A 19,160-nucleotide genomic window follows, 5' to 3' on the forward strand; every position below is an offset into this window, starting at 1 on the left:
AAATGTACGGTGTCTATCCAACCCCATTTTGAATGGGATTAATTTTTAAGGGTAGAGCGGATATAGTTCAAGGCGGACCCAGCACGGAACCACTTGAGTTGGTCAGCCGACATGGTGTGCTTGGTGGCAATCTGGAAGGTCTCGCCGTTGGGCTTGGTGACGTTGACCCTGATTTGAGCATCAGGCTTTCCCTCAAGGAGGTCAGCTAGCCCAACAGTCTCCAATGAGTCGCCGGCGCCGATACGCGAGTAGTCGTTCTTGTCAGCGAACCACAGAGGGAGGACACCTTGTTTCTGTAACGAATGCGATGAGCCTCGGTGCAAACAAAGCTAACAATCCTACGAACCTTGAGGTTGGTCTCGTGGATACGGGCAAACGAACGGGCGATAATCATGGCACAACCTGTACCGCGGTCAGTCCATGCCTGAGTTCAAGGGAGGGTCGAGCGAACCATAGAATCGAGGCTGCAAGGCAGCATGCTCACGGGCACTTCCTTCACCGTAGTTCTCATCAACAATGATAGCCCATGGTTGGTTTCTTGCCTTAAATCGCTTGGCGACCTCGGGAATGGTACCAGTGGTGCCGGTGTCCTTGTCGAAAGCAACGTTCATCTCGCCACCTTCATCGTTGATGGCCTATAGATAGCAATAAGTAAACAATCTCATGAGCGAGAGATCGCCTTACGGTGATGACTGTAAAGCAACGTCAGTAACCGGGAAGACGGAGAAGCATGTTATCACATACGTAGGTTCTCAGAGATGTTGGTCAGATGGCCCTTGTACTTCAGCCATGGCCCCTGTGACATTCTGTCGGTGATGATAACATTTCTCAGAGATGAAGAGAGCTCACCGCAGCGGAGATGTGATCAGTTGTGCACTTGCCCCGGACTCGCAAGAGAACCTTCAAAGATGGGAGTTCCAGTCCACGAGGGTTGTGAGGTCCAAAGTGGCTTGTGAAAGGCTCGAGGATTTCCAGTCGTTGTGAATCAGGTTTGATAACAATAGGAACGTCGGGCTGGGGGGCAGGGTTGCGAACAGGGTAGAAGTCCTGGTTCCCAGGGATGAAGCCCAATTCTGGGAGATCTTGACGAGCGGGTGGCTGGAATTTGAACGAGGATCCGTCGGCGAGGGGGATTGAGTCAGTCATAGGGTTGAAGGAAAGCTTTCCAGAGAACGCCATTGCAGTAACAACCACAGGTGAAGCAAGGAAGTTCATTGTCAACTTGTTGCCGTCGTTCCTTGACTTGAAGTTGCGGTTGAAACTGGTAAGGATAGCTAAGGTCCAACGTATTAGTTTAAACTGACAAGTGAAGAAGCTCCTCGACCAACCATTCTCTTCACCCTGTTTGTCGTCTCTCTTCCACTGAAGCCGAGGTCAACTATAAGTCCGAAAACAACTGGCAAAGGTCGCTTACCTGGCCAATGCAGGGTCCACAGGCGTTTGCCAAAACGACTGCTCCAACGTCTTCAAGGGCCGAGGTAATGTGATCCCGTTCAATAGTTGCCCTGATCTGTTCTGAGCCAGGTGTGCAAAGGAATGGCACCTTGGTCTTCAGTCCAGCAGCCTTAGCTTGTCTGGCCAAATCAGCGACAGCAGTCTAGCGGTGGATCAGCAAGTGAGCGCTACGAGCGGAGAACTGACAGACCATATCCTCGTAGGAGCTGTTGGTGCAGGAACCGATGAGACCAGCCGAGAATTCGTCCTTCCATCCTTGCGACTTAGCGAAGTCGCCGAACTTGGAGATAGGTGTTGCCAAGTCTGGGGTGAAGGGACCATTGATTGTGGGCTCTAGCTCACTCAAGTTCTGCGGAATTCTTGAGATGGGAGAAGAAAGAGCCTTCCTAGACGACTTACAACTTCGATGACTTGGTCGTATTCAATTCCTTCGTCGGCACTCAAGAAACCTTGGGACGCTGCCTTATCTGCCGCTGCGGCTACAGGGGAACGTCCAGTAGCGCGCAGGTAGTCGCGCATCCGAGAGTTGTAAGGGAAAGTCGAAGTAGTTGCACCGACTTCAGCTCCCATGTTTGCAATGGTTGCCAAACCTGGACCATGGACAGGTTGGCGAGGAGAGATACCACATGGGCTGCATAACATACCTGTGCAGGATTGACTGGCGAGGCCAGGACCGAAATACTCCAAGATACTGCCCGTTCCGCCCTGTCCAGGAGGTTAATACAGTAATGGGAAATTGAGCGATGATGGTTTACCTTGACAGTCAATTTACCGGCCAAATGGAGGATCAAATCCTTGGGGGTAGCCCAGCCGTTCAATTCTCCAGTCAACTTGATACCTAGTACCAGATTGTTAATTCAATCTATTGACCCCGCCACATGTCACATACCGATAATGTTGGGTGCTTTCAGTTCCCAGGGGGTTCCGGTCATGGCGTCCACGGCATCTGCACCACCAACGCCGATAGCCAAACCTCCCAGACCACCAGCGTTGGGGGTATGCGAATCTAAGCGGGCTAAGCATTATATCTTTCCTGGAGGCCAACAACAATACCTGTTCCCAGCCTGGACGAGGGTCAGCTTGGCCCCTCGCGTTCATGGAATATATGCACTCACATGAGGATGCCTGGCGCGGCATAGTTCTCGAGAACTATCTGGTGGATGATTCCGGAACCCGGTCCCCAGAATTCAATCCCATACTTCTGTGCGGCACTTTGCAAGAAGTCGAAAACCTCTTGGTTGGTGACAATGGAACGCTATTCAAGGATAAACTTTCTGAGACCTTAACTTTATTGCCGGGAGGCCCACCTTCAAATCTGCACTAGCGCCTTCTGAAGCCTGGATAAGGTGGTCACAGTGAATGCTCGCCGGCACTGCAGATTGGGGGAGTCCAGCACTCATGAATTGCAGCCTTCTCGTGCTTTAGTACGCAACGGAGATGATGCATTACTGTCCACGTACAATGCCATTCTATTCCAGTGTTAACGGGGGCTACACCAAAGGAAAACTGGACTCACTGAGCCGATGCGTCCTGCATGGCGACACGTTCGGGACGGAGTTGAAGATACGTCTCCCCGCGGATTCTTCCACCTGCGGCGAATGCCTGTTCTGGGTCAATTACATGGCTGTAAAGAACCTTTTCCGCAAGCGATAGTGGTCGGTTTAGGTATTGTCGGACGCGCTGGAGGTTCTCCACCAGGGATTCATACGGAGGGGTGATGGTACTACAGTCCTTCTCCAGCAACGACTGGGCTTGGGTTGCCAGCCGTCGTCGAAAGACCTGGGTCGTCCTCTGTAACCCTCGCCTGTGCATAACGTATCCGGCCTTGAGGCTTTGCCAGAATGTGGTAGAGAAAAGGACGGTTGGCCCTCCGGAATCATTAAATTTTGACCATTTCGCCATGCTGCATAATTTCTCTCCCTCTTCCCCACAGTCTCGGCCCGGCGTGGGAGCTCCGTCATCCAATCACAAAATGACAATTGAAATAATATTCTTCGGCTTTATAGGCTTTACAACTTTGGCATATCGGGGGTGATGTATATACTTAGGTAGTTAAAGAGATACTGGGCAGCATGCAATTGCTTAGTTTTCAACAGAGCCGCGGAGGCGAATGTCACGGCTACTAGCACCAACAAGAATGCTCGTGGTACCGCTTGGGACGCGCCATCTCTGACCAGTAGTGTCCCAGATAGCCAAATCGAACCTGGACAGTTCCATTGTGACTTGCTTAGACTGATTAGGCTGGAGGAAGACGGAGTCGAAGCCCTTCAACGACTTGGGAGGAGAGTTGGTATTGGCGGGCAATCCGATATACAGTTGAGGGATCTAGGAGACCATTTGTCAACTGTCAATGCACTTGGGTAATCCATGGTGACATACCTCATGACCAGCAACGGAACCGGTGTTGGAGATTGTGAAAGTGACAGTGACGACCTTCTCGTGGAGCCTGTGCAATACCGTTCATGAGCCTGGCCAGTGCGGCAGCAACGATCAACCACGTACTGTTTGTCGAGGGAGGAACCGGGTCCGGAGGGGAATGTGACTCCACCAGCGGTACCAGTGACTCGCAGGTCGGAGTAGGAGAAGGTGGTATAGGACAATCCGTAACCGAACTCGTAGCGTGGCTCGATATTGTTTTTATCGAAGTGGCGATAGTCGATGAACAAGCCTTCGGAGTAGGTGATAGTGGGGATTTGGACTGGAGAGTTGTAAAGAACTTGAGGACCATAGTCCGCAATTCTCTTGCCAATTGTGTACGGTAGACGACCACTGGAATGGAGTCAGCGGTGACCTGCCTTCCTAAGGGCGAGATGGTTACCTTGGGTTGTAGTCGCCCCAGAGGATGTCAACCAAGCTGTTTCCTGGATGGGGCTCAATACGGGAAAGATGCAAATTATACGACAGCATCACTTACCAGCTTCCTGTCCAGGGAGACCGGCCCAGACCTATTTTAAAAACCAGTGAGTAAAGAGGGTCTACATGTTAGTGCGTCAGCGTGACGTACAACTGCGACAACTGAAAGTAATATGTCGTGTCAGACTGTATCATTTCGGAAAATGGTAAATTGGCACTTACCGTTGGGGTTCTCAATCCAAGCCTCCATATCAACGGGGCCAACGGTGTTCACGACAACGATGGTGTTCGTGTTAGCGGCGGCCACACGTTGGACGAGAGCATCCTATAAGAACATCTCAGCCAAGAGAACAAGTTACTCCAATCAGACGCTCGTACACCATTGTGCCATGCCTTAAGGTCGTTTCGGTCACCAGCGTGGCCCTCGACAGTGATGTAACCCTCGCCGCTGTCAGCTGAAAGAGATTGTCGGCTCGAGGATAAAGAGATACAGGACAATGCGGTCTTACAGGTGATGAAAACAATCGCCACATCTTTGCCAGACGCAGTTGATTGAGCGCGGTTCAAGTCGGTGTCACTGAGGGAAGAAGAAACGGTAGCGCCGTAGGTCCTTGCACGAGCGGTGATAGCATCCAGAGGCTGGTGAACATCTCAGCTTTCAGCGCGTCCAGGGACAAAAGAACTTCTTACGTTGATCAGGTAGGGGTATTCAGCGGTACCACTTCCCCATCCTTGAGCCAAAACACCGTCATTGCATCCACGGTCAACGCAACCGTTGATTCCTCTCGAGTTGGGCCCGGCATGGCTTCCAATGATGGCAATGGTTCTGGGGTTCTTGAGAGGGAGCACGTTCTTGGTGTTCTTGAGCAACACGGTCGAGGCAGCGCCAATGAGGCGGATGTTGCTGGGAAGGGCCTCAGCCACCATGTTTCCCGAAGACAAGAAATGGAATTACGCACTCCTTGTGGTCCTTTTGCACGTTGACGTGCTGTGCGGGAGGGGCGTTGACGTTCCAGGAGTTGAAATTGACTGCGGGATAGCCCTGGTCTTGTTTCAGGAGGTACCATCCAGCCAGAATACGAGTGGCCATGTCCTGAGTCTCCTTTCAGTAACAAAATATCCGGATTAGGAAGAATGACGCACATCGATACGGGACATCGGCACTTGATTGTTTTCGACAGCTCGGACAAGGTTGGGGCCGAAATAAGTGGTACCGGACTTGTAGCTGATATCACCGGGCATGGTCATCTGTCAAGATCGGTTAGACGAAGGGCCAAGCGTGCTATAACGAGGACCTACATCGAGACCGAAGTTGACCGAGGTTGTGGAGTGCTACAACCAAATCGGTCAATACACACTTTCCAAGCGAGATGTCAAGGGACCTACCGTTGCCCACCAGTCTTTTCGTCGCGGAACATGTTAAGTCCCCCATTGAGATGTAATCGAGAAAAATACATACCAGACATGACATCTAATTTCCACGAACGTCAGTACGATGGTCAGAGCGAATATTAAAGGAAATGGACTCACAGCCGGGGAAACCAAATTCTCCCTTCAAGAGGCCGTTCAATACCTTGTCGTTCTCACAGGCCCAGGTTCCGTTAACTGTGGTCGCCGTGTTAGCCTCCGCAGGAGTCCATTGGGTGCATCAAGCCTACTTTGGTCTGAAGATCGAGGATCAGACATGTGAACAACGAAACCGAGAGGGAGGACGTACTGTAACTGCACATGACAGCAGCAACGTTCGCTTGGACGCTGCGAAGGAACTGCGGTGAACTCTGTCAGCGTCTGCTTATCCGCTGAGGAACGGGAAAACAGGGAACGTACGGGATAGGCGTAGATTTCGTGTTGCTAAAACAATGGTGGATTCAGTAATCATCCAAGACCCGGGCACTCTAGATGTATTTACCGTTCTGGAGAGGGAACCCAGTAAGCCTTTGAAGCTGAGTCATAAAATTGCAACAGACATACCGGTCATCAACGACAGAGGAACTGGACTCTCGGAAGTGTTCCTGCTCGTTGTTGAGGAAATGTTTCGCAGCAGCTTGTACTCCCTGCGATTGGATACCAATGATGGTCTCGTATGCGGCCTCTCCATTGAGGTAGGGGTCAGCTCCGAAACTACAACGCAATCAGTGTTTTCTGGTATAAAACATGGAAAGTACTCACGCTTCCCAGTTTCTTCCACCAGCAGGAACACGCTGGACGTTCCTACAGCAACGTGGGCCATCAGTATCACCTCGCGCACAGTAGACATCAATCGAGAGCGCACATTGCGGGAGCCAATGCAACGTGAATACCCTTGCCTCGCATCTCAGAACCCAATTGCTCGGCGCGCTTCCTGATCAAAGTTCGGTTGAAAGTACCAGCTGCGTTGATTGCCCTGCGTAAATTCAAAGTTAGTCGTGCACTGTCCGGGAAGGTCATGCAGTCTATCGATGCGACGTACGCAGGGAACACGGAAACAAGGTCGGCGAAACGGACACCCAAGGGACCATCTGCGACCGAGTGGGGAGGTTCAGCGAAGGATGCGGGGTACGGGTCTGAAAAGTGTGCGCACCCTGCAGACAGAGGCCAGGGAAGTTGATGGAGTTAATGGCCGGGGTATTTCCAACACAAGGGCCTAATCCGATGTCCCGTGAGTCGCTTTGGGTATTTGCATTGAGTCCAGGGTTGTCTTACCTCGCTCCCACTGAACACCGGTGGCCAAGTTGACCTTCTCAGTCAATGAAAGCTTGGGGACAGCAGCTCGAGCCTATCACAAGTACCTTCGTTCAGTGCGCTGGAGAAAAAAAAAAGAATGGTGGTAGCGAACCTTGGCGTAGGCTTCCTGCCATTCGGGAGACATGTTGGCTGTAACGATAGGTGAGGTCTGGTGACCGGGTTGGAAAGGCGCGACATACGAATGGGACCAGAAGAAGGGGGAGACGAAGGATTAGGGTTAGCTGGTGCACCAGTGGTAGTCGGTGGTTGGGTTGTAACTGGGGGCGGGTTGCTGGTGACAGGTGGGGCGGAGCCAGGGAGGCACTGGTGATACCCTGAACTTGGGCATTAGCGAATTATCCTCTGCAGCCCAGCTTCGCCAAACGCACAGTCATTGATCTTGGTGCAGGTTGCGCCCGAAACACAGGTGGTAGCGCCGTTCCTATTAATGGTCCATCCGAGCGTCAACTCCGTCCAGCCCTCCATACAGCAGGGACTCACCATCCTTGACCACCACACTGCCCGTACAGAGGCGACTGGGCCGAAGCCAGAGTGATCGATAGAAGGACTACACTCAGCAAGCGCTGAATTGACGACATAGTGAAGGGGCAACGCAAACGGGGGATTGCAAAGAGCCTCCAACCTCGTCAGCTGAGAGGGTTTTAAAGCACATAAACCGATTATGTGTGGTACCTGTAGCATATGGGGCCTCAGCTTCCGAGGATTCATCTGACATAGTGAAAAGTGCGGAGAAATGGCGGGCAAAAGGATACAATCACGAAGAAGGGCATTCGAAGGTCGCGTAGCAGGGACCGAGCGACAAAAACGCTTGACTGGGTCTGTTTGTTACCATGAAAGGACTTGCTTGGCCTTAAAGAAGCATTGTCCGTGGTGCTTTTTCATGCCTTGATTTACTGCTAAGCTTTCACTGGATCAACTGCACACCGTCATGAGACGCGATTCCGCCTTTATGAGAATTCTAAACACGCTTCTGTAACTCCGAGCCTTGGCAAGCCCGATGTTACAATGTGCACCTGCCTACGGCCAACAAAACGGCACATTACCACAGTGTAATTTATATTCTAGAATAATAGGTTGTACTCATCTACGAACGATTTCACCATAAATGTGGGAGGGACTCTGATTTCCACCCACGACCCCGCGCTTCCCAGTAACCACCAAGATACTCCCACTCCTCTCCTGCTTGTTTAAACCACCTCGGCTGAACATCTTCTCCCCGCTTCCTTCGCTCTCTCTGCAACTCTTCTACCCTCAACTTTTCCTCTTCGGCAACATCCAGATCGCCGTTCTCCAAGGCCCGGACGTCCGGTCGTAAGCGCGAGTCGGTAGGCGGGAGTTTGCCAGCGATATCTTTAGTGACTTCGTTCAGAGTAATACCAAAGGCTGTGAACCCATAATAGTCGGGGGAATTCTTCGGAAAGGCGGAACATCTCCACAGCACTTGGAAGCGATCCCCGTCGAGGGTTTGAGCCATCTGGTCGTCCCATTTTCCTTCCAATTTGCTAAGCACCTCTCCACTTGACGAATTAACAGTTCCTGACACGACGTTCGTGGGACCCCAGTAGCCGTTTTGCTTAAAGTCAAGGACACACCGCATCCCCGTCGTTACATTTTCGATAGTCATCTGCCCTGTGTGTTCAAAGTACTTGGTGCCGACCATGAGGTTTCGGATGAAGGTTGAGGGCTTCCGCCTGCCGAGGGAAGGCATGTCAGTAGTTAACTCTTCATATATGGAGGGGAAGCTGCTCACCAGACATAGTAGTCCGAACCAACGCGAACTCTTGTCGACCCGCTTGGAATGATTTCCAAGCTTTTCCCTGTGAGTTATGAGATAAGGACGCCTTGGTGTTGAATTGGCGAACCCACCCCAGAATTTGGTCCTTCCAGCAGACAATCCAGTAAGATCCCAGTCCTTCCCCTCGGCGTGATACGCGATCTCCACAGGGTTGTGTCGAACCTTCTCGGCAATGAATTTCATTCGGACATCTTCGAACGTTTCTCCCAACATTGGATTGCTAAGCTTTCATTCAGCATGCACAAGATACTGAAAGATCGTGCTTGCTTACAATCCCTTGCGCCCTGACCGGTGCCGCGTGTGGGCGTATCCAGACACTGCAAAGGCAGCGACATAAGAAATGCGCGCGACCGGATCGTCGGTTTTAACCGCTTGATTCAATAAATCCCAGTATTCAAGCTCCTCGGCGGAACGCTGGAGCAGGGTAAGAGGTTCATTGAAAGTAACAGGGAAAGTAATTGTGGAGAGATCCTATTTCTATTGTCAGAGCCCGAGTAAAGGATCATGCAAACAAGGTGACTACTTACCTTTCCAACATTCTTCTTGAGGATCGCGAACAAACTGCCCTCGTCAGCCGGAGCAGGAACGGGTAATTGGGTCCTGTAGGCGATTTGTGTATTGCCGACGCCCGCACTCTGTGGAGGTTCTTCTATATCGGTGTCAACACTGCTACCATCCTGATCGCCCGAGATACTGTGGAAGTCAGCGGTGATTTGGCTCGGTTGTTGCTCGGGCATGGTGGATTCGTCCATGACAAATTCTTCAGGCCCGTCATCCAGGGCATCGTACCATTCGTGGATGCTATCACTGCGAGACGAAGCTGCGACAGAGATTCGGGACATTCTATGTGCATGCCTGCTGGGTGCCCGGGGGGACAGCGGCGAGGGGACTGGTGGAGGAGGCGCCCCTTCTTCGACATCCAGGACTGGAGGCATACGAGCTGGGGCAGGTGATAGGGGAGGTTGGTGCATTTTGGAGAGAGCGGCATGTTGAGCTTTGAGTTGTTCGAGTGCAGTACGGATTCGTTCATGCAAGACTGCGGTGCCAGTGTGTAAACTGTCGGCGCTAACGTTCAACGAATCGGAGTGAGAAGCTGGTAGGGGTTGAGTGATACTTTTTCCAAGCAATTGGGGGAAATGACTGACGTTTCTTGAACAGGGCAAACTTTTCCTTGTAACGTTCCTTCTCGGAACGACGGCTACTACTGGTGCTCGAGTCTCTGCTCATTGCTGCGGATTCGACATGATCAAACAGAGCAGTGCAAGCCTGATCGAGACCTTGGATCGTCTAGTCGTTGTGGATGAGTTGCTGTACAAGGAACACCGCAGCGAACACTGTACCGCAGCCATCTCCTCGACGATGTTGCCTGTTCTATTGAGATGGGCGCTACCCTGGCGAGACGCCATACGGATGCTTGCCGACCTCTTTGCCTCGGCACCGCTGTTGATGAACTTTCTGCAATCGCCTTGACATCAGAGTCGAGAAGAGGTTTGGCGCAACAGGGTGTCTGACCTGAAGGCGGCCATCCACATATCGAAGTCATGGGTGCTGAGGCACTTGATGTGGAATGTTGCATTGCTGGAGTCGATATGGATATCCTTGCGGCCTACTGCTGTAGATATGGCTGCTGTCTGAACCCAGAGCTGGTCACGAACTGGCTGACCTGGCCCAAACGAGTAGGAAAGGACGCCTGAGGTGTGGAGGGTGAAGAAGCGGCGTGCAAAGCCTGTAGAATAGTGGTCAGCGATGAGAGGAGCAAGTCGGCGAGGCGCAGGGACCTTGCATCTTCTTCCTGCGTTTCTTGAGCAGCCATCCTTCACAGACTGTGGACGCCATGGGCGGCTATGGAGAAACTCTGGAGAATGGGGACCGTTGAGTGCGGCGTTATCCGGACCGAGGATGTGGTGATTTGTCCGAAACAAGTGGTTGTCCGGCCGACCAGGGTGTCGTTGCTGACAATGCTGTCATAAGTTACAATCGATTAGCTGATAACCCTGATGACAGCCCATTTCGTCTTTTACTTCAGTCCTCTCCTTTTCTTCCTCAACCACCCACCATCTCTTCTCGATAATCAAAACAATGGCTGAACCAACGTATGTCCTCGCTTCTCCTCACCGTTCCGCTCCATTAGCTCACTCTCTTCGCCAGTGGGGACATTGGCCTCATCGGCCTCGCCGTCATGGTATTTTCCCTTGCCTCGTCCCTTTAGCCTTCATATCTAACAGTATTACACAGGGCCAAAATCTTATCTTGAACATGAACGACAAGGGCTTCAATGTCGTCGCCTACAATCGCACTACCAGCAAGGTCGATCATTTCCTGGCCAATGAGGCCAAGGGTGCGTGGCTGACTTTCATCTCCGACATCCCCAAGTAACCGATGTTCCCCGGTATATAGGCACCAATATCCAGGGCGCCCACTCCGTCCAGGAGCTTGTTGCGAAGCTCAAGCGCCCCCGCAAGATCATCCTCCTTGTCAAGGCTGGATCTGCTGTTGATGACTTCATTAAGCAATTGGAGCCGCACCTCGAGGCTGGTGATATTATCATCGACGGAGGTAATTCTCACTTCCCCGACTCCATCCGTCGCACCAAGGAGTTGGAGGCCAAGGGCTTGCTCTTCGTCGGCTCTGGCGTTTCTGGTGGTGAGGAAGGTGCTCGATATGGTCCCTCCCTTATGCCCGGTGGTTCCACCGCCGCCTGGCCTGCCATCAAGGACATTTTCCAAAAGACCGCTGCTCAGGTCAACGGCGAGCCTTGCTGTGACTGGGTCGGAGAGACTGGTTCAGGTCACTATGTCAAGATGGTCCACAATGGTCCGTGTCCTCGTCTATCTTCTCCGGGTCTCGCTCACTTGTTGAACAGGTATTGAATACGGCGACATGCAGCTGATCGCTGAGGCCTACGACATCCTCAAGCGTGGCCTTGGTCTCGATGAGGATGAGATTGCCGATATCTTCCTCAAGTGGAACAAGGGTGTCCTCGATTCTTTCCTCATTGAAATTACGGCCAACATCCTTAAGTTCAAGGATGATGATGGGGAGCATGTTGTCAACAAGATCCTCGACAAGGCTGGCCAGAAGGGAACTGGCAAGTGGACTGCCATCGCTGCACTCGATGCCGGAACCCCAGGTGGGTCTTCTCGTACTCCGGTTTTGCCCTTTTGTCTTAACCGGGTCCCCAGTCACTCTCATTGGTGAAGCCGTCTTCGCTCGATGCCTCTCTGCCATCAAAGAGGAGCGTGTTCGCGCCAGCAAGATCATCTCCGGCCCCGCCAAAGAACCCTTCCGTGGCGATAAAAAGCAATTCATCGACGATCTCGAGCAGGCTCTCTATGCTTCCAAGATCATCTCTTACACTCAGGGCTTCATGTTGATGCGTGAGACCGCCAAGGAGGTCTGTGATTAACCAACCCGAGATGAAACTGTTTTCTCATTTCCCTATGCAGCTCGGATGGCACTTGAACTACGCTGGCATCGCCCGAATGTGGCGAGGTGGTTGCATCATCAAGGTTGGTCCCGTTGTCATTCCCATTGCACGTTCGTTAACCACGTTCCTTTAGAGTGTCTTCTTGGGTGATATCACCGCCGCCTACACCAAGAACCCTGAACTCGAGTCTCTATTGTTCGACGACTTCTTCAACAAGGGTAAGTTCCCAACGTTTGTGCGGGACCTTTGTTCTAACATCCCTACGTTAAGCCGTCCACAATGCCCAGGCTGGCTGGAGACGCATCATCGCTCAGGCCGTTCTCTGGGGCATCCCCACTCCCGCATTCAGCACTGCTCTCGCCTTCTTCGACGGCTACCGAAGCGAAATTGTTCCTGCTAATCTTCTCCAGGCTCAGGTAGGAAATCATATTTTTGTGGGACATCTCAGACTTAAGCCAGTGCACTTCTCATAGCGTGACTACTTCGGTGCCCACACCTTCCGTGTCCTCCCCGGCAAGGAAAACGAGAGGTTCAAAGCTGGCGAAGACATTCGTGAGTTCTATAATAATTCACACAATCCATATTCTAACTTTCCATCCAGACGTCAACTGGACTGGCCGCGGCGGCAACGTCTCAGCATCGACCTACAACACCTAAACGGTCGATCACCGGAGCAAGTTGCCTGATACCATCTATTGTGAAAGATATAGTCGACCGAAATAGCGAATTTTATAATATGTATACCATTGCTTCGGATTTCATTGTGGTAGCAGTATCTCGACATAGAAAGTGCTGCTCCTTCGCTTTTCCTCGTCCTCGTGTCTTTTCCCGCCAAATTAGGCGCCCGGTCCGACCCGGAGGTATGTACCGTCATACTAAAGCGGGCAGTGATTGATCGATCGGACCCTTTGTTCAAACTCTTCTTTGAAGATTGTTCAACGACCTCACAAACAAGTTGCACTCGAGGGGCTCTTCTGGCTGCGACTCGATACATTACATGTGTGGTATCTTTGTTAGCATTCGTCGAGAGGCCAGAGGATATCAGCCTGACGTCCTCGACGCCGCATCCTTTGCGGCGCTATCTGAAGACCTGCGAGAAGCCAACTCTTATCGAGGTAGGACTCAGTATTCACCGAGAATGCTCGAGGGTCTTTGCGTTGACACGCCATCGTAGGTCCTGATTACCAGCAGACTCTATCTATTGAAGTGCCAACTCGACGGATAGACAAATCCGACGAATCCGAGGCCGAAAGCCTTTCTCCTCCAGGTCATGTACGGGCGGATTTCTATGGTTCGGAGTTGCGCCTCCGAGGGAATTGCGATGTGCAGCAACCGCATCAGAGAGATGGAAACATGCTTTGTTGGAATGGAGAAGTGAGTGGCGATTGTCTGGACTATCGACCCTTGTCCTGACGTCCTGCTAGGTCTTCAATGGTTTAGCGGTCAGTCAATGTCATATCTCCCGTTGGATATATCTCTCACCCCCCTTCGCTCACATCCAGGTCACTCCCGAGGACAACGATGGCGTGAATCTCATGCAAGAATTGTCAATTCTGGAGACACCTGAAGAGATACGAGACCTGTTTGGACGGATAGAGGGCCCGTGAGTGAACAAGTGTTTCCGAGATGTACATTCAATGAGATTTCTGAACGCCTACCAGATACGCCTTTGCTTATTATCATGTCAGTTCATTCTCCCCCTTCGAAGAAAGGACAAGCAGGATAAATTAAACAAATTGACCAAGGCAGCGACCCATCGACTATATTTCGCTAGAGACCCACTGGGGCGCAGATCGCTCCTGATTCATAAGCCTACCCGCAAGCTCCCTGTCCTATTGGTTTCCTCTGTTTCGTCAGGGACATCACCCCTGTTGGAGTTCGAGGAAGTGACGACGGAGGCGATATTCTGCGTTGACTTGACCTCTCTAGAGGATGAGTGGGTGGGTCTTATACTTAATTGGAGGACTTGCTGAATACCGAACAGAGCTTCAGGCCTGGGAGAACTTTGACGACTCCATCATCAAGCTTTCCAGACAAAATGACACAGAGTCTCTACCTTATGTATGCACTTCTTCTTACTGGTTACACGTGGTGCTGACCCCCGACAAGGCCTACCCCGCCAAAGTGAACGCTACGCTACCCCCGGATGACTACCCTGTGTACGACTCCCTCGACATTATTCCCGTCCACTTGGTGGATACTGTGAACGAACTTTTGGAAATATTGGACCGAAGCGTAGCCCTCCGTGTCAAGGACATACCCCACAATTCTGAACCAAATTCTGCGAGACTAGCCATCCTTTTCAGCGGTGGCATCGATTCGACTATATTGACCTTCCTAGCCCATCGGTACGCGCGACTCCCACTCTTTCTCAAACACCAACTCGTAACAACTACCGCACAGACATATCCCAATCGAGGAGCCGATCGATCTTCTGAACGTCGCCTTTGAAAATCCTCGTAAGATCCGGATAGCTCAAGAGGGCAACTTGGGTGGACTCCCCAAGCGACAGAAGAAGAAATTGGAGGACTGGCAAGCGAAACAGAACGCACCAGTAGAGGGGAAAGCTTCATATAATGTCCCGGATCGTAAGACAGGGCTGCAGGAGTTGGAAGAATTGCGAAGACTGTGTCCAGGCCGGAAATGGAATTTTGTGGGTGCCAACAGGTATTGAAAAGGATTCTAACTGACGCTTGGGGTTCGAGATAGCTAGAAATCAATATTCCTTACGAGGAATCTCAAAACGCAAAGGACAAGATTCTCAACTTGATGCTGCCATCGAGGACAGTCATGGACTTGGTAGAGTTTCAATGTCGCGATTCAATCCATCGACTGATTGTTATTCAGTCACTTGCCCTCGCTCTCTATTTTGCATCAAGAGGAGTCGGTGATGTTCGGGATACTCCATCTTCATCAGCGCTGCCCTACACAAGTCCAGCTAGAGTCGTTTTGAGTGGTCTAGGCTCGGATGAGTTACTTGGGGGATATGGACGACATCGCACCGCATATAATGCTGCTGGGTGGCAAGGGGTGATAGACGAAGTACGTCGTGATGGTTTATAGACTGGTGTTTCGATTTCTGACTGTTGCTCCAGCTGCAACTAGAAATAGACCGCATCCCGCAGCGCAACCTCGGCAGGGATGATCGAATCATCTCTTCACATGGCAAGGAAACGCGACACCCATTCCTCTCCCTAGATGTTGTATCATTCCTGGCTGGGTTGCCGGTACATTATAAGCTGGACCCTAGATTGGAGGTGGGGAAGGGGGATAAAACACTGCTTCGTTTGCTTGCTAGGAAGTTAGGGCTGGTCGAGGCTAGTTCGAGGAAGAAGAGGGCGATGCAGTTTGGGAGTCATTCGGCGAGGATGGACGGGGAGAGGAGGGGTGATGCAGATTTAGCAGACGTGTGAGGTCCTTGGTTTATTAGACATGTAGTACTTGAGGTGAAGTGCTTGATTACAATACTTAAATGTCAGAAGCCTGGGAGTGACGTCGTTTGCGGCCATCATTCCATCAAATTCTCGGCTGAACGCGTTGGGATTTGTTTGTCACCGACTTTCCTGTGAGTAGACCAGTGACGTTCTCCTCCTGCACTGTCAACAATGGCGTTCGTTCAACATGCAAGCAGATTAATTGGTCAGTCATAAACTCACCTGTCTCCTTAGCCCTTTTCACTCACTTAGTCCTTCAGTGCCCCTCGGTATTGCCGCCGCAGCGGTGAATGCGAGTTTGTACGATGTACCTGGAGGCTTCCGTGCTGTCATGTTCGACCGTTTTTCTGGTGTCAAGGACAAGGTACGTGTGGTTGGACTCTAAGAACGTCTATTTTCTGAGGTATTCCTAGGCCACTGGAGAAGGAACCCACTTTTTGGTTCCCTGGCTTCAACGGGCCATTCTATACGACTGTCGAATCAAGCCTCGGGTGAGTCCCGTACCTTCCGTTGGCCCACGTCGTCTCTGAGTGTACTCTCCATAGAACATTTCCACTACGACCGGTTCCAAGGACTTGCAAATGGTGTCTATCACGCTCCGAGTTCTGTCGAGACCGGATGTCCAGCACTTGCCCAAAATTTACCAGAGCCTCGGCATGGACTATGACGAGAGGGTGCTTCCGTCCATTGGAAATGAAGTCTTGAAGGCTGTTGTCGCGCAGTTTGACGCTGCTGAGCTCATCACGCAGCGTGAAGTGGTGCGTGTGCTTATGTGTGAACTACTCAGCTGGCTCCTCACGCCGATTTTCTAGGTGTCCTCTCGTATCCGCCAGCTGTTGCTGGAGCGGGCTGGAGAGTTCAACATTAAGCTTGAGGATGTCTCCATTACTCACTTGACCTTCGGAAAGGTAAGAATAATCTCGCCGTCGAGTCTATATGAGTAGCTCACACGAGTTTCTAGGAATTCACCCAAGCTGTCGAAGCCAAGCAGATCGCCCAACAGGATGCTGAGCGGGCCAAGTTCATCGTAGAAAAGGTAATTGCCAGTGCTGCTTAGCTGTACAAACTAGCTAACGAGTCCGCAGGCTGAGCAAGAGCGTCAAGCCGCTGTTATCCGAGCTGAAGGTGAAGCCGAGGCTGCACAGACGATCTCGAAGGCATTGGAAAAGGCTGGTGAAGGATTCGTCGCGCTGCGTAAGATTGAGGCCAGCAAGGCAATTGTTTCCTCGCTGGCGAGCAACCCCAATGTTACCTATATCCCGAGTGGAGGGGACGGGTCTAATGTGCTGCTCAATGTGCCCACCGGTAGATAGATACATTATAGTGTGCTTAGTGTATAGTGCTGTTGAATGGATAATAGCAGTTCAAAGGCTGCGATCAATTTGAATTTGAAGGACCGAGCATTAGATGATCAGTTCCCACGTCTCCCTCTTTCCTCTTGACCGTGACCATCTCCTGCCTCTCAGTCTCTCTATATTTTCCTTTTCTCTTCTCCTTTTATTGGACTTGTATAACCTATACTCTATCCTCTTTCTGTTCTTTGTATGCATCTCGTCATCGTTGCCAGCAGCGAGCTCACCGTTTCCAACAGGTTTCATCTTCATTCATCTTCTGAATCATGAATCCAATGGGCATGGGAGGTGCGGCTGAGGCTCCGGTATGTTCGCTTTCTTTCTCTCTCCTCCTCGATGCACTCACATCGGCTATTATCGATCTTCCTCAAATCAACTCGTCGCTGCAACGTGATTTGCCGATTTCCTAATTTGATCAGCGACGCGCTCATCTCTACGTCGGAAACTTGAGCCCTCGAGTCACCGAGTACATGCTCACAGAGATCTTCGCCGTCGCCGGGCCAGTCCAGCACGTCAAGATCATCCCAGACCGCAATTACCAGCATGGTGGCCTCAACTACGGCTTCGTTGAGTACATGGACATGCGCGCCGCGGAAACAGCCCTCCAGACCCTCAACGGGCGCAAAATCTTCGATACAGAGATCCGTGTCAACTGGGCCTATCAGGGGCAGCAAAACAAGGAGGATACCTCTGGACATTATCACGTCTTCGTTGGAGATCTCAGCCCCGAAGTCAACGATGAAGTCCTCGGCAAGGCCTTTAGTGCCTTTGGGACCCTCTCTGACGCTCGTGTTATGTGGGACATGAACTCGGGAAAGTCTCGTGGGTACGGCTTCCTCGCCTTCCGTGACAAAACAGATGCAGAGCAAGCCATCGCAACCATGAACGGAGAGTGGTTGGGCTCCCGTGCCATCCGCGTCAACTGGGCGAATCAGAAGACTCAGGGCGGTGCCCCTGGGGGTGGTGCTCGCCCCAGCGCTGGCGGCGGTGCCCCGGCACCTGTGAACTTCCAAGGTGGCCCACTCACCTACGAGCAGGTTCTGGCCCAAACTGCTCCCTACAATACGACTGTTTATGTTGGAAACCTCGTTCCCTACACAACCCAGGCCGACCTCATCCCTCTCTTCCAATCGATCGGTTACTTGTCGGAGATCCGTATGCAGGCTGATCGTGGTTTCGCTTTCGTCAAGTTGGATACCCACGAGCATGCAGCTCAAGCCATTGTTCAATTGCAAGGTCAGATGGTTCATGGTCGACCTATCAAGTGCAGCTGGGGCAAAGATCGGGCAGATGGAGGAGTTGCCCAACCCGCTGGCGCAGTGAGCCCGGCGGCGGCGGCCCCCTACGGTAGCATGGTACGTTGAACACCCAGTATCATCCATAGGCTTGTGCAGCTTACCATCGTCATCTGTGTAGCCCATGTACGGCATGCCCCAGCCCAACACCTACGGCCAGTATGGCTTCCCTGGCTTCCCCGGTTTCCCTGGCCAAGCTGCTGGCGCTCCTGGCGCTGCGGGTCCCGCTTCACCCGGTATGCCTCAAGCTAACACCGCTGCCGGTCTTGGACTTGCAGCCGGTGCTCAACCGGGTGCAGGTGATCCCAACGCTGCAGGCCAGCAAGGCCAAGCCCAGTGGGGTGGCGCTGATCCCAGCACCTACTACTCAAATTATTGGGGAGGTAAGAGAGAACGATTACACGGGGTTCCAATGAATTCAAATCTGACCATCACCCAAAGGATACTACGGGCAACAAGTAGCTGGCCAGCAAGGCGATGCTCAAATGCAGCAAGGCCCGGCATAAAAGACTTTTACGAACCACAGTTTCCGTCATGTTCCTGCTGTTTCCGTCATAGGCCGTCAGAGGCTGCCAGTCACTCCTTACACATCACTGTCGTCTCTCGAACCAACTCTGCATTGTATCGCTTCGTTTTCCCCTCTCCTCTTTCCATCAATCCTCTTTTCTTCTCTCCTCTTTGCATTCTTGAGTCTTTCGCTCTTCTTTTCTTGACGAATTCATTTTGTATATGACGTTTCTCCTTTATTATCCTCCAATCTGATCACCTCTTCTCATTCTCTTGTGACATGTCAACAGGTCGAATGGTTGATAATGAGAAGGTCGG

General features: G+C 51.8%; 7 protein-coding genes across 7 annotated transcripts; 4 read left to right on the forward strand and 3 right to left on the reverse strand.

Annotated features, from left to right (window-relative positions):
- Positions 1-7: 7 nt before the first annotated feature.
- On the reverse strand, positions 8-3,357 carry CC1G_13670 (aconitate hydratase; the record flags this gene model as incomplete). The annotated part of the gene is made up of 18 exons (XM_002912092.1): positions 8-293; positions 347-402; positions 452-635; positions 685-692; positions 745-796; positions 850-1,274; positions 1,329-1,362; positions 1,415-1,597; positions 1,646-1,804; positions 1,855-2,045; positions 2,100-2,160; positions 2,211-2,293; positions 2,345-2,461; positions 2,509-2,519; positions 2,571-2,710; positions 2,763-2,865; positions 2,916-2,924; positions 2,972-3,357. 18 exons carry the CDS (start codon positions 3,355-3,357, stop codon positions 39-41), a joined length of 2,457 nt encoding a protein of 818 aa, XP_002912138.1. The 3' UTR covers positions 8-38.
- A 180-nt stretch (positions 3,358-3,537) lies between these two features.
- On the reverse strand, positions 3,538-7,610 carry CC1G_13671 (cellulose-binding beta-glucosidase; the record flags this gene model as incomplete). The annotated part of the gene is made up of 25 exons (XM_002912093.1): positions 3,538-3,780; positions 3,835-3,901; positions 3,958-4,224; positions 4,370-4,400; positions 4,531-4,633; positions 4,687-4,763; positions 4,818-4,947; positions 4,999-5,212; positions 5,268-5,401; positions 5,452-5,533; positions 5,608-5,640; positions 5,695-5,779; positions 5,839-5,913; positions 6,026-6,063; positions 6,136-6,159; positions 6,280-6,429; positions 6,478-6,519; positions 6,581-6,691; positions 6,758-6,806; positions 6,869-6,931; positions 6,991-7,063; positions 7,124-7,161; positions 7,212-7,346; positions 7,401-7,453; positions 7,513-7,610. The coding sequence occupies 25 exons, from the start codon at positions 7,608-7,610 to the stop codon at positions 3,538-3,540; spliced, it is 2,415 nt and encodes an 804-aa protein (XP_002912139.1).
- A 518-nt stretch (positions 7,611-8,128) lies between these two features.
- Positions 8,129-10,663, reverse strand: CC1G_03704 (oxysterol binding protein; the record flags this gene model as incomplete). The annotated part of the gene is made up of 9 exons (XM_001828858.2): positions 8,129-8,723; positions 8,783-8,849; positions 8,899-9,047; positions 9,099-9,298; positions 9,355-9,920; positions 9,973-10,114; positions 10,168-10,282; positions 10,340-10,553; positions 10,606-10,663. The coding sequence occupies 9 exons, from the start codon at positions 10,661-10,663 to the stop codon at positions 8,129-8,131; spliced, it is 2,106 nt and encodes a 701-aa protein (XP_001828910.2).
- A 179-nt stretch (positions 10,664-10,842) lies between these two features.
- CC1G_03705 (6-phosphogluconate dehydrogenase) lies at positions 10,843-12,911 on the forward strand (the record flags this gene model as incomplete). Its single annotated transcript, XM_001828859.2, has 11 exons — positions 10,843-10,920; positions 10,976-11,009; positions 11,063-11,165; positions 11,225-11,641; positions 11,691-11,957; positions 12,010-12,221; positions 12,274-12,336; positions 12,388-12,472; positions 12,525-12,670; positions 12,728-12,806; positions 12,856-12,911. The coding sequence occupies exons 1-11, from the start codon at positions 10,907-10,909 to the stop codon at positions 12,909-12,911; spliced, it is 1,476 nt and encodes a 491-aa protein (XP_001828911.1). The 5' UTR covers positions 10,843-10,906.
- Positions 12,912-13,251: 340 nt separating this feature from the next.
- On the forward strand, positions 13,252-15,667 carry CC1G_03706 (asparagine synthase; the record flags this gene model as incomplete). Its single annotated transcript, XM_001828860.2, has 8 exons — positions 13,252-13,369; positions 13,429-13,628; positions 13,757-13,857; positions 13,963-14,194; positions 14,247-14,602; positions 14,658-14,907; positions 14,964-15,296; positions 15,350-15,667. 8 exons carry the CDS (start codon positions 13,252-13,254, stop codon positions 15,665-15,667), a joined length of 1,908 nt encoding a protein of 635 aa, XP_001828912.2.
- A 192-nt stretch (positions 15,668-15,859) lies between these two features.
- Positions 15,860-17,001, forward strand: CC1G_03707 (prohibitin; the record flags this gene model as incomplete). The annotated part of the gene is made up of 7 exons (XM_001828861.1): positions 15,860-15,893; positions 15,949-16,052; positions 16,102-16,179; positions 16,234-16,446; positions 16,501-16,596; positions 16,650-16,724; positions 16,774-17,001. The coding sequence occupies 7 exons, from the start codon at positions 15,860-15,862 to the stop codon at positions 16,999-17,001; spliced, it is 828 nt and encodes a 275-aa protein (XP_001828913.1).
- A 135-nt stretch (positions 17,002-17,136) lies between these two features.
- CC1G_03708 (polyadenylate-binding protein) lies at positions 17,137-19,112 on the forward strand. Its single transcript, XM_001828862.2, has 4 exons — positions 17,137-17,345; positions 17,460-18,395; positions 18,457-18,718; positions 18,777-19,112. The coding sequence occupies exons 1-4, from the start codon at positions 17,307-17,309 to the stop codon at positions 18,839-18,841; spliced, it is 1,302 nt and encodes a 433-aa protein (XP_001828914.2). The 5' UTR covers positions 17,137-17,306; the 3' UTR covers positions 18,842-19,112.
- Positions 19,113-19,160: the final 48 nt, after the last annotated feature.

The sequence above is a fragment of the Coprinopsis cinerea genome (assembly GCF_000182895.1).
Source record: "Coprinopsis cinerea okayama7#130 chromosome 1 map unlocalized cont3.1, whole genome shotgun sequence".
Taxonomy (NCBI): Eukaryota; Fungi; Basidiomycota; class Agaricomycetes; order Agaricales; family Psathyrellaceae; genus Coprinopsis; species Coprinopsis cinerea.

Coding starts and splice junctions, on each gene's coding strand:
- CC1G_03708 (XM_001828862.2), top strand. CDS start 17,307: ATGAATCCAATGGGCATGGGAGGTGCGGCTGAGGCTCCG. Junction 18,396..18,456: donor CGGCCCCCTACGGTAGCATG/GTACGTTGAACA, acceptor TCATCTGTGTAG/CCCATGTACGGCATGCCCCA. Junction 18,719..18,776: donor CTACTCAAATTATTGGGGAG/GTAAGAGAGAAC, acceptor CATCACCCAAAG/GATACTACGGGCAACAAGTA.